Source organism: Periophthalmus magnuspinnatus, chromosome 7 (genome assembly GCF_009829125.3).
Source record: "Periophthalmus magnuspinnatus isolate fPerMag1 chromosome 7, fPerMag1.2.pri, whole genome shotgun sequence".
NCBI lineage: Eukaryota > Metazoa > Chordata > Actinopteri > Gobiiformes > Gobiidae > Periophthalmus > Periophthalmus magnuspinnatus.
Window position 1 is genome coordinate 24530041 of NC_047132.1, and position 13952 is coordinate 24543992.

The following is a 13952-nucleotide window of genomic DNA, read 5'->3' on the forward strand; positions in this document are numbered from 1 at the left end:
GTACATTCAGACCAACATAGCTGTCATAGAAGAATGACAGTGTTATGACTGACAGACATCTCCAACCAATCTCTCAGTTGTATCACGTGCAGTGATTCCCTGCACCCAATCCTCTTGGATTAGAGGAGGGATTATGATTTGGATTTTCCAATGCTTTCTGTGCCACTGTCCCCAGTGGTCTGTTATGAGCCAGTGTATCTTTTTATGATAAACATTTAATCTTTTATTGTGTTACGAGATCTAGGCTACCTTTTCCTTTGTATTACTTACAGTGTAGAAGAATAATGCTGAGGTGCCCACATTTATTTTCAATATGATAAACATGTTTATGTTTCTTTGACTTAATGCTTTTTTTAAAATCTTTTTTTTTTTTTTTTTTTTTTTTCCTGGCAGATACCAGGATGTCCTGCACAGTCAAAAACGCCTTTGCCTTTGATGCCTGTTATCAACTATTGCACTGTTCTCCAAATGCTGAATAAAATTCAGCATCATGTCTGGAAAACTGATAAAGTTATAATGCAGCCTTAACTTCATTAACTGACAGTATATGTCTGTATGTTTTAGTTGGATATAAAATATTGCCATACAAAATGCCTTTAAATATTAGAGCAAAACCTGCTCAGAGCAAGCTGTCTGCTGTGTCAAAGAGTAGTGGACATGCTGCCGCCAGTGTGCCCCATTCTCGTGTTTCCAGAGCTCCTAAACATTCAAAAGGCAAGACTTTAACTTCAACTCCAGGTTGCCGCTCTGGTCTAGAGCCGGGCTCAGTGTCAGGGGGTGTGCCTGCACCCATCTCCCGACCAGCTGGACCAGGGTCTCTTTCAAGATCCAGTTTGAAGGTGAAACAGAACACAGCATCAGCAAAACCAACCAACTATGGCCTGGCAAGTGGCTCGGGAGGGAAGACCCTGTCCATGGAGAACATACAGTCTGTAAGTGCTGCCTATGCCACTTCAGGCACAATGTATCCCAGTGACTGTGATCCCTCAGAGCAGTCTGGGCATCCCAAAGTCAGTTTGACTCTAGGCCGGAACACTAACCACTCTTACACTGGACGACCGGCAGCCTCTGGCAGCAGCCCAAACATAGCCTCATCTGGATCACCACAACCACGGTCAAACCAACATGGAGACCAGAACATACACAGCACATGTGGTCCACAGCAGCAGTCTGGACGACATCCACAGAGTCTGCAGGTTTCTACATTTGATCTCCATACTCAGCTGAGGGAACTAAGGAGAGAAAATGATCACCTAAAGCGAGAAATGGATGGAGCAAGAGAAGAAAGAGTTGGTCCTAACAGCAGTGCCAGTATGTGGAGCAATTCTGAAATAAAGCAAGGAAAAGGGCTCATGTCAGAGGACAGAATGAGAGGCTCAATTCTCAAAGACCAGTACAGGAACCAGCAAGACCAGCACAGGAACCAGCAAGACCAGCACAGGAACCAGCAAGACCAGCACAGGAACCAGCAAGACCAGCACAGGAACCAGCAAGACCAGCACAGGAACCAGCAAGACCAGCACAGGAACCAGCAAGACCAGCACAGGAACCACGAGGAAGTGCAGGTGATTTCAGTTATGTTGAAGATGTTTGTGATGTTTCTTTTGTTATTTTCTGTTTTAGATTTGCTAATATTATACTGTTCTCTAAATCAGTGTTAGTAATATGAACATTATATTCCTATAGATATGAGCCTTTAGAAATAAGCCTTTAATAAACTTAAGTGAAATACCTATTTTTTCTCAACATTTCAAAATACTACAATTTGTGAAATCCTCAGAGTATACCTTAAAACAGAAAAATTGTCATACAGGGTCATATTGTTTTTTTTTTTTTTTACATTTTGTTTTAGTCATTTATTCATTTATTTTTTACAGCTATAGTATTTGAATGACAATGATAACGAAAACAACAGGGGCATGCAGCTCTTACTTTCTCTACCCATTTCTTTACCCATTCCTCGATGTCCCTGTTTAAACCATGCCAAAGTCATGTCTTTTTTCTGTCTGTGTTTTATCTGTACCCACACTGCCCTGACTTATTCAATTCTCTTATCGCTTTCCTTTTTATTTCAACATTTTTCACAGCATTTGCCCTTTTTAGAGTTTAGACAACTGGCTGACAGGACAACTTAGTCATTAGCATAGAAAGTGTCACCTTTTCTCTCAGCTATGTTTTTTCCCCGTTTTTCTCCTGTTGTCCTCCATCTGCTTATTTTGACTTTGTGTGTGTGACCATGTTTGTAAAATACATACCTTCCTCAAGGCCAGTGCACACATATATTCATCCATTAGTTGAATAGATTGCTTACCCTCTATCTCCTCACTATTTGTAATGCACTAGTACCCAATGTAGATACATTTCTCCAAACATCTGGTCCAATGAATGGCAATTTATTCTTTATTTCTTTGTATTTTGTTTTGTTATTCATAGTAATTTTTCATCATCGCCTCATGTTTGTCCATTTGCCCTCTGCTGCAGCAACCTCAAGTCATTTCCTGAGTTTCCCCTTCATTTTCAAGATAAATGTCACCTCCTCCTCATTCAAGGTGGTAAACATATATACAGTATTTTAGGATGCTGTAGTTTATAATTTAATTTCAGTCCTTTAACACTTGTATGTTTCTTTCAGCTTTTTCAGACAGTGGGAATGCAAAAAAACAAGGTTTGTTTCAAGCAGCCTTCTTACTCATAGGGACATTGTATAAATTAAATATTTATTTGTGTTCCTGATATTTTCTAATTACAGATTCCATTGACAGTCCATGAGCTTCAAGAGGAGATCAGAGCGCACAGAGAAATGAACAGTCGTTTGAAGCATCAGTGGAACCAAGGAAACTCTGGACCTCAACGAGACCTCCTTTTGGACCAAGAGCACAGAGGGGACCACAGCCCTGGCCCCAGTCCCAGACAAAGCCCTAGCCACCTCCATAGTCCCAGTCTAAAGAAAAGCCCCAAACCCAGCCCATCCAACACTATGAGCTTAAGAACACAAGAAGCAGATATTATCATTCACAGTCCTGCTTATGGGTGTAGCCCTGTGGGGTCTGCCCAGAGAGGGACTTCAACTAACCCTCTCCACTCAGGAACTCGAAAAAGTCCCAATGTAACTCTTTACAGCCCGAGCCATGGGTCAGCTAGAGCGCAAAGCCCTACTTACCAACAACCCTGTAGCCCCTGCCAGGTGCCCGGCTGTGATGGCTACTCTTCACCTCCTCCTCTGGATTCGTCTGCGGAGAACTACTTCCGCTTACAGTCAGAGCATGATCGTCAAGCCAAAGAGCTGTTCATGCTGAAGAAAACCATGGAGGAGATGGAGAAGAGGATAGACTGTCAGAAACAGACACTGGGGGCCCGTGACGAGAGCATACAGAGGCTGCTGGAGATGCTGCAAGGCCAGAGTCAGAACCAAAGGAGCTGGGGGCAAAGAACTGGGGTTATCTCCGCGGCAACTCAAGAGGCTGAAGCCCAACTGGAAAACATGCAAACCAGAGAGGTGAGTGTTTAGTGGTGCATGATATTAACATGTTTTCCAGCTTTTAATTCATGAAAACTATGATTGGTTGGTTTTGGATTGTGTGGAAGTGGTTGAACCATTTCTGTATTGATCATAGCTTTGCCTTTGACCCCTTATAGAGTTGTTAAGTGTAATGTCGTATCCAGGTCCAAGACGGGCAGAATTGTGGCAAAATTAACAGAAAAATTGTTAAGTTGCCAGTTGGACCCGTAAGTGACATCATCACTTAACAACGTTAGGGCTTAATGACTTAATTGTGTTAAAAATCCAATTGCTATTTGATCCATGTGATGATCTGCTATTTAGATGGAATTGCCAAATGATGATTGACAGATGCACTGTTTAACTTAGCTCTATGCTCAAACACAGGCGCTTTTCACCACCCACCACCACCATCTTACCTGCCAATTTGCCTATTACAGAGAAGTATTAACAAGCAGATTACTGGTACTTCATTGACCTCTTAAAGGCTTTAAGATACAGTGTACATAAATTAATTACTTGTCAAAATAAATTTGAATATTGAACATCCTGAACATTTACAAGACAGGTTTAACTGTCTTCAAAAATAGTTCCTTCTCCGCTACAAACCTTTACTGACAGAGGATCTTTCAGTGTAAAAGACCCAACCATATCATTGAAGTTTAGAAATGCCTGAATCTCGATCTTGATTAAAATTTGATAAATTGCACAGCCCTACACGGGTGCTGATGTACAGTTGGTGTATTCTTGTCCACACACCTGATGTTTATTTTTAACTCCTAAATCTTCTTAGCCGACACTTTCACTGCCACTCTCAGAGTGTATGTAGCGCTTTCTTCCTTTAGGTTTTGGTTTTATTATTTGCTTATTTTTCTTCCGTGATTTTAAGCAGGTATTCTTTCAGATATGGCAATGTGGGATCAATAGCTTGTTAGCTCAGCACCCCTGGATACTTCCATGCTCCTTTACTTCTCTTGTCTTGCATGTGTTATGCTTCAACATTTTTGTCCAGTGCTTTTGGACTGGGATCTAAGCATGCTTTGTTGGAGGTGAGTCTATTCTGCAACAGAAACTTCAATATAACACTAATTTTATGAAGTTCTGATGCACAGTTTACTTTATTCTAAGTCTTTATGTTTTAGTGATGGAAAATAGGTAGTACCTTCATATAGATAGAACATTTTATCTATAGATGCATATAAATTGCATGAAATTAAAATGTATTTGTTAGATTTTTGCTTTGTGTGTGGTTATAGTTGTGTGTTTCTTTTTTTAATCCATCCTGTAAATTTGCAATAGAACAGTGTTGCAGTACTATAAATGAACACGTGGAGGCAGTGTTTGGTTAGAATTGACATGCAGAGTTGAGTTTTAGACGTGCATACAGGTTGCACACACGCTGAGAGGCATAAATCTGGACCTAATCGACACTCCCCAGTCTCCAGGTCCCTGTAGACCTAATAATAACAGCTACACCTCTGCTTTAGTGTAGTCTGACTGACTACTAAGGGTGCTACGCGTTTTTCAGTTGAAGTTATATATAGTTTATTCAAATACCGTTAGAGTCTTAACTGTTTACCCCTTTGCTTTTATTGCAACTTTGGAAATATTTTTTTCAGGTCGCTGTACTAATTCAAATATATTGAAAATAACATAAATTAAAGTAAACACACATTTAAAAGACATTTTTGTAGCCATGCTCATCAGATTATTATGGGTTGTTGGGAACTCTGGTGCTCATCATAATTTTTACATTGCAATTTTACAAATACGTGAAGTTTACAATTATTTATTTATTTATTTATTTACTTACTTACTTATTTAATCTGGGCATTTAAACTTCACTGGTGCATGATGCCATGTGACTACTGATCACATGATAAAAGGTAAGAACTCACATAGTGATTAAAATATAAAATGATAACTGATCATGCTGAATTAAAACAAAACAAGAAAAAAAGAAAGCCTAATAAATATCAGTATCAGTATTACCATAAATATTCACATTATTCAGCACTTGTTTTGTTTTTTTTTTGTTTGTTTTTTTTTTAATGTTTGCCATATGTGCAGAACGAATACTATGATATGTGTAGATATTCTCTCTTTAGGTTTTGGCCCTATTGTTCCTAAGTTTCTAGTTCTGTTACATAGTAGATTCACTTGGATGTGTGTTTGTGTCTGGGGTAGGCATAGAGATACCATTAATTATTGAAAAAAAGAACGTAGGCGCATGTGCCGGCAGAAAGTGTTGCTAAGCAAAAGCATTTGAATGCCAGAGATATCTGAGACAGACAGAGAAAACATGAGATAAGATGAGAAACTCAAAACAGCGGCAGGTATGTTCTATAGCGCTGAATGTGTCCACGCTGCAATAATGGGATCAGCAAAGCAATGAGAAAGGATACAGACACCTGCTTTTGGAAATGGAATAATCTTCGAAAGAGTGACAGATCGTTCAAGTTGAACTGGGTTATAAAAATAGTCCAGTTAAAAATGTGCTCTCAAGTACAGTTGGTCTGCAGCTTGAAAGTGTAGAGGAAAAGCAGAGTACAGGGCTCAGGGTGTTTTGTGGCTAACTCTGAGTCTGTGGGAGTCAGTGTGAAGATGATCAACCGCCAAGCTTATTTTTACCGGGTCCCTCCGCAGGAGCTCCATCGCCGGAACCAGCTCCAGGCTGAGCCGGTCAAAAGCAGGGCTCTGCAAACTGTCATCGATATGAAGGTAGGACCGGCTGTGGAAGCCTTGATCAGGTCATCACTGAAGAGTTTTGCTTCAATTTGATGTTTATTTATAGTAGTGTAGTAAAGGTCGTCTAATTGGTTGAAATCTTCTCTGTTTAATTTTGTCAATAGCCCCAGTATATATATATATATTTTCAAGTGAGTGTGGGTAGAGGGTAAGGCTGTAAATCTACACAAACACATATGTAAGCCTATCACAAACAATGTTTCATTGCTCCCTTTTGTCTGAATGGCAGCCTTGCCCAAATGAAGACTATTATTGGCCCATGTGGAGCCAGGCACTTATTCAATTTGTTTCAAATGTCACATATGGAAGCTTTCACTCTCTTCTGAAGCCTTTGAAGTCGAGAGAGCTGTGAAACATGCAGTTGACTCCACATGTGTCTCTTACACACATACACTAGAACAGTTTCATTCAGCACTGATGTTCCTAAATAGCCTCCTTTGCTGTAAAACCCCAATTATTTTGACACAAACTTTGTTTCTACATATTAGCTCAATGGATATGTTACTAAAATTGTACAGTGTTCATGTGAGATGACAATTCATATTTGAATTTTGCATTTTGTGCATTTAGGTTAGGAAAGACAAAAAATGACTAGATGTGAAAATGCTTTCATAAAGTATAATGATCACCACATGTTCTAGAAACAACTCTGTTTATGTTTATTCTAATTACAGACCACCAACCCACCTTTCTGTTTTGACCCTGACGTTGTTTGGCAGGTAGAGTAACGAATGTTGACCTTTTAGCTCGACTTAATACTGGATTATTCTGCTCAAATTTGCTAGTGTTTGAAAGTAAAGACATTCCAAGTTTGGTTTAGAGTGATTGAAGTCAATGTCTATGTTTGAGTTTGTGTCCTTGCATGTCCCTGGTTGTTGTTGTCCATGCAATGTGATGTTTGTATAGCCTTTTCACATTTGCATGCTTTATTTGAGAATATACAGCTACACTCCTTACTCACAGTTGATGTCTTGCCCTGTAACACAGTGGCAGCACTGGTCTGAGGTGGGATCACACCGACAGAAAGAGTTTATTTGTGAACCACCACTGGGCCTCAGGAGTAACAAAGCTGATGCCACGTTCTGATGATCTGTGTGATTTTTCACTGATGGCACCGAGCACACCATTAGTTCACTTTTCCTTCAAGATGTATCATTTATTTAATATAGCCTGCACATTTCTGAGCTTGTCTTGTAAAGCAACCTCTGGATTGGGTTGTGGTAAAGTGCTTAACCCATTTTGCAGCATGTACATTCATCTTTTGCATGTCTGCTATTTGTCTTAATCAAGCATGTCTCATATACATGTCACATACAATCTATAGCTTCATCTATTTATACTCAGTCAGTCTATCGCTGACACTTTCTGCATGCTTTTTGTTGCCGGTTCAGGACACCAAAATCTCATCCCTGGAGAGGAACATCAGGGACTTAGAGGATGATGTCCAGATGTTAAAGACCAGTGGCCTGCTGCACCCTGACGACAGGCAGGATGAGCTCAAGCAGGTGGAGGTCTACAAGAGCCACTCGAAATTCATGAAGACTAAGGTAGACCTCCCAGGCTAACTGATACATGCATGGTGTTCTATAATGATGTGCGAAGGCATGCCATAATGTTCAAATAAATACTCACCAATATAAGCAGAGGTAGAAGGAATGCTGAAAGTGTGTACACAAGCAAAAGTACATAGCAAAAATGTACTAAATTACAACTACAAGAACTACTGCCACATTTGTACGCATGAAAAATACTACTCAAAGTACTAGCTCTTTTTTTACACAATTCTAGAAGCATTTTAGATGAGTCTTTCATTGAAAACTTTATTAATTAAACAGTTTGAAACTCAATTGCTTTACACCATCAATTCACATATTCTTGGAGCTCTGGCCAGTCAGACAATGCAGTATACCTGTCATGATAACAAAATATAGATGGTAAACAATAACACTGAAACTAATTTAGGATTAATTTAGGAAGGATTATCCCAAAAAAACAATTGTAAGTGTATAATATGGTTTACAAACTCAAACTGTAATAAATAAATAACCGAATTAAACACTATAATGAGTCATAGTTATTTATTCAGCCCTTTACAGCTGAAACCTAATCATAGAACAGAAAAGTAACAAAAACTTATATAAAGAAAAAGTACCTCGATAAATATTGATCCCCAAAAATTACTGCTCCATCTAACATATATTGAAGTTAATATAGCAGTTATTCTGACAGACCTACGATGCAGTGCTGTTATGTGTAGAATTATAGCCCATTACAAATACATGTTTAAAAGACCTTGCCTGTAGAATAAGTCTTAAAATAACTAATTGTTTACAGTCTTAAGTTGGTTTCTATTTCTGTTTTGCATGTCTTCATTACTCTACTCTTCTCAAATAAAGGCCTAACATTATCTGCTCTTCTCTCTGTGGGCGGTTACAAACTCATCCTATCAGTTGCACTACATGGTGTCTTTTACAGAGCTATTATCAGCTGTCAAAAAGAGCTTACAAAGGCTAACTAAAGTTCCCAACCACCAAGACCTCAAACTTTCATACTTGTGTTGAGTTTCTAGTTGCATAGTCGGGATAGCTGAAACTGCATGTGAAAATGTACCCCTGGATTTATTAAAAGTGCTCTTTGTGAGGCCATCAGGGCATTTGTCAGTGCAGCGAGGAAGTTCCTGATGCAATCATAAAAGAGATGTTTTTGTGAATGGGCCCGGCTGACAGGTTAATGTGGGGTCGCAGAGACAGAGGACAGAGCTCTTTCCTCACCTGTTTTGACCTTGCCCAGAATGCATCACTCAGGCTGCTTGCTCTACTCGGTCTCAGCTTTCTACATACAGTCTTGCCAGAAGCACTATGCCCGAACCACATATTCATTTCATGTGCTCTAAATATTTAAGTTATTAAAGGCTCCGGTCACTCATGGTGTTTGGAAAGAATAAAGTAGAAGGAAGTCAAACTGTACTGTCTTGTAGCACTTAAAACTGGAACAATTTGTTAGCGTCCTAGCCAGTAATTTCTCAAGGTTTTGGGGAAAATGAAAAATAAACTGCCTATATGATGACTTATGCTTTTTCTTGGCTGTAAAAATCGTGGATGGAGCCAGTGACACCTGCAGATGCAACAGGCTTGTTTGAGTAGAAAGATACAAAAAATAAAAATACAAATCAAGCGTACTAAGGTAAGGCTGTATTGTCACCTTTGGGAAAATTGTTTTATTGCTTTAAGGTGTGGGTATAGCATCGTAACAAACTCACAATCATGTACTTATGGCATCTTGACCAATTTTACCTTTGGATGCAGAGCGAGTGAGAACAGAACAACAGAAAGGACAGACAAACTACACTACCACAACCCTCCTGCTCCTCTTCTACCATTTAAATATTGCAGTCTTTTCAATATTTGTCATGATCACTACTGACCACATGCATAGCTCTGTGGCAGGTTTTGGGGAGTGCGGAGTACGTGAAGTGTAGTTTATAACCGCTTTGGCAGCAGGCCTTGTGTCATTATTAGAAGCTCGCTGTCTTCTTTGTTGCCTGTGTGTCTCTATAGGAGCAGACCTTGTCTCCGTGTGTGTCTCGGCGCTCCATCAGCCCAGCTCCCACCTTCCTCCTCCCTTCCACACAACCCTGGATCACAGAGCAACCAGAAGTACCCCATCCTCATTATTTCTTTCTTTCACATTTTCTTCACCCCCTCTCATTTATTTCATTTGTCACGGTCCTATGCTAATGTTGGACCATTTCCATCATCCTGGGGCTTTAGTACCTCTAATAACTGCCCCAGCGTTTATACCCTTGTCTCCTATTACACCGTACGGGCTCTCTTGGGTTCTGTCTCTGAGTGTACTTTCTAGTTTTGGGTCGGTCGCAGTTCCCATGTCTCGAGGTGACCACTGCTTACACAATCAGACAAATCTCTCCTAAAATCAGCCTTGTGCATATTTGGCGCCAGTAGACAGATGGCAATCTTCAGCACATAGCCAGCCCCAGTGCAGAAACCTCCCACTGTTGATTTCCTTTGTGGTTCCTGACCTGTTCTGCAGTGTATAACATTCCTTTAATATATTGACTATGAAAGTGCATGTTTGTTTGCTCTGTGTCTTCTTGGCTGGATATGGCTTTAGAGGTCCAGTATTACTCAAAATGGATTCTTGTGAGCTTTAAGTCATGTTATAATACTGTTACCTCCTCAAAACATACCTGGAGTTGTGTTTTGTTTCATTCACCGTGGTTTATTAGTTTGTCTACAACTCTAATGCTTTGTTCTACTGTGTGATGTCATGAAGTGGTAGTTTTTAGGTTAACAGCTACCTTTTACCTTTAGTTCAGTAGAGATAGGCAATCTCAGGGCTGAAATGATATTATTATTATTATTATTATTATTATTATTATTATTATTATTATTATTATTATTATTATTATTATTATTATTATTATTATTATTAATAATAATTTATTTATTATATAGTTATTATTGTTATTGCTATTATTATTATTATCATCATCACCATTATTATTATTATTATTTTATTATTATTATTATTATTTTAGTGAAGGTGTATGGAGTTTTAAAACACTGGAGCTTTTCCTGTATCACCACATGACATCACAAAGTGTAACTGAGTGTTTTTTGTTTGAGATAAGAACCTAAATATGCACTGTTTGTGTGTTAAACATGAAACACGAAAACAAAACACAACTCCAGGTATGTTTGTGCTGAGCAAACATTATAACACAGATAGCGTAATATGATCCCTTTACAGTAATCAGTGAAACTTTGAGTAGTTTAACTCATACAACTAGAGTGAGTACAGTTTGTAAATGAAAATGAATTATGTATATGGAACTTCATAACACAAAAGACACAGGATGGAAACTGTAATTTAATATTTGGTAAGGTTTTCAGTGCTAAATTATTGATACATATCTGATTCAACTTATGTAATTATGTTGTTGCATTGAAAACCATATGGAAAAGAACACTTCATTGTTTCAGTATTTAGTAACTATTGCATTATTCTTAACAATAACCATAACCAAATCAATATATGTTGTTAGAGCAAAGGTTCAGCTGTTGTATCCTCCGTCTGGTTAACTTGCATTGTATATAGATATCTGATTCTTCCTGTTATAATCCGCTCTTTTTATCATGTTTTTCAGATTGACCACCTGAAGCAAGAAATGAACAAGAAGGAGACTGAGATGCAGACTTTACAGACCAAGTTGGACACACTGGCCAATCAGAACTCAGACTGCAAGCAGCACATCGAGGTGTTGAAGGAGTCACTCACCGCCAAGGAGCAGCGTGCCAATACTCTTCAGACAGAGGTGAGTGCGTTCTTTGACTTAACACACACAGTAACGAGCAATTACAGACAAAATAAGGCTTAACTGTCCATACAAGTGAAAGGTGGGAGATATATAGAAAAATAGTAGCAAATAATCACACTTGTTGCTTTGGTGATAAAAATAGGGAGAACGGTTGTCAAAAGAGCACGTTTTAGCACATCGGCATAATATTGTCTGAATATTATTAACTTTATAATAAAAAAGGCAAAAATAAAAACCAGGACCATGTTTTTTTTTTTTAGTTTTTTTTTTTTTACCCATACTACATTGGACATTTTAACGTTCAGCTTGTTACTCTTACCCCTGGGCTCATTCAGTTTATTCAGTTATTCAGTTAATTGTCCTGGCACACTGTAAAAACCTTCAGTCACTGATGGACTTTTGTCTCCAGTCATTTCCTTTGCTGAAGTAGCATTCTTGTGCCCTGAATGTCTCATGTTTCTTGAATTGAAGAAGAGTCCAGAAATGTATCGCTATAGCCCACATCTCCACTTTTCTTAGTAGTAGTAGTGGTAGTGGTCTTTGATATTTTGATATTATGACTTGGTCTTGGTCATTACAGCCCCCCTTTTCAGGACAACTTCTCAGTAGTGTGCAGTGACTTTATGGGTAGGCAAGCAGACATGGGGTGGACATCATTATTTAGTCGAAAACAATCTAATAACGACACTTTTCATTTAAACTACATTGCAAATTAGTATATTTATTTTTACTGGCGTATTAAATGCATATATACTGAGCCATTTAGAGTCAAATTAGTGAAGCCTAGACCTACATAGTTTATTAATATTTGTATATATTTTACTATATTTGATACCCCGTTTGTACAAACAGGGCTAGTCGCTGAGCTTTTTATTTCTTCACAGATTTGTCCTCCTCCTAAACCCCCAAGTGCCCTGGTCAGACAGGTGCATTTGTCAAACAGGTGCGCTGGCTAGACAGGTCAGCACTCAATATTTAATTAAGTGACTGCCTGTATTTCTAACATCTAATCATTACAAACGCAAAGCAACAAACAATGACTTTTATTTTAGACGTTGTGTGTGTTGAAAGTTGCTGTTGTCATCTCCCGTTGCACAACCCTAACCCTAACACTCACTAAAAATCTCCTTAGACGTCTGATGTCTGGGTTTATCATGAGTTTATTCAGTGACAGGGTAAATTAAAAGGTATGATGGTCTTAAATGTCATGTTATCAGTAGATACACAGTTACACAGCCATATTTTTACATCTAGGCAAATGTATATTCAGTATTTGTAACTTGAATATGTAATAAATACAGAGGCAGTTTTTTAACAAGTTAATAAAGTTGTTAGATTTATTTTACATCTGGCCCTTTGAGGAAAGCTATTTTGCTGATGTGGCCCTCGGTGAAAATGTGTTTGACACCCCTGCTCTAAAAGAACTGGTTGGCTCTTTGGTTGTAAAAGTGCATGTGGAGAGTGCGGCGCGGCCTCCGCAACACAGGACAATAACACAACTTAATGAGATGCTTGGAACGGCGATTGGTGCAGTCTGCACCGTGGCCAGTAGGGTGTACTAAAGGACACAGTGACTTCAGCCATGCTTCAAACAGGCAAAAGTGAAGGTAAAACTGCATTCTTTGGATATGATTTGCAACTATTTAATTATACTTTTGACACACAATGATTTTGTATTTTATTGGACAAGCGATGCTTGCCTTGATTGCCCTGACCGCACGCCACTGCTACATCTATGGCTCACTCATTCCACAATGTTAGGAAAATGGGATAGTTCAGAAACAGTCAAGCGTCTGTTAACTGGAAGGAGAAAATAGATCTGTGTTTGTTTCTCAAATTTCTTTAGAAAAAAGTGGAAAATAACTGCTGTGTCAGGCTGTGTGCTGTTCTGGGCGTGCATGTCTGGCCTCTTGATCGGGACAATGCAGAGCAGTAACTGGAGCCCAGAGGTTCAGATGACATATCAGAGCTTCCTGCATATTTAATGAGCCAGCAGAGAAGGCATAGGATACAGGCTTGTTGGGTAAGCAGCTGACCCTGTGTCAGCTTTGTTAAAACATTTAAGTCCTGTTTTAGGCATTTTGTCAGTTTAGTGCTGTTTAATTATTATCTAAATAAGAGTGATGTCATTTGCTAATGCAGATTACTCAGTTGTGAGTTTTACTCATAATATCAGCGTAGAATTGATTTGTTAAAAAAAAAAAAAAGTATTATATTAATAATTTTATATCTTCTGAACAGATTTGGTCATCAAAAATACTGAGGGTAAATTACAAGTCTCATTTGCTTTATGATTATTATTAAACTTTATGTTCACAGTGTTAGTATCTAGCAAATTTTGACATCCATCACTTTTTACAACATTTT

The 13952-nt window shown here is 38.6% G+C and overlaps 1 protein-coding gene across 1 annotated transcript in view; it reads left to right on the forward strand.

The window, feature by feature from the left end:
* The first annotated feature begins 529 nt into the window (after positions 1-529).
* Positions 530-13952, forward strand: part of LOC117373028 (ERC protein 2-like) — a 118175-nt gene continuing 104752 nt past the window's right edge. Inside the window, 5 exon segments of the mRNA XM_055223075.1 lie at positions 530-1527; positions 3219-3496; positions 6146-6220; positions 7639-7794; positions 11415-11582. Coding sequence (XP_055079050.1) covers positions 591-1527; positions 3219-3496; positions 6146-6220; positions 7639-7794; positions 11415-11582 — 1614 coding nt within the window. The 5' untranslated portion in view covers positions 530-590.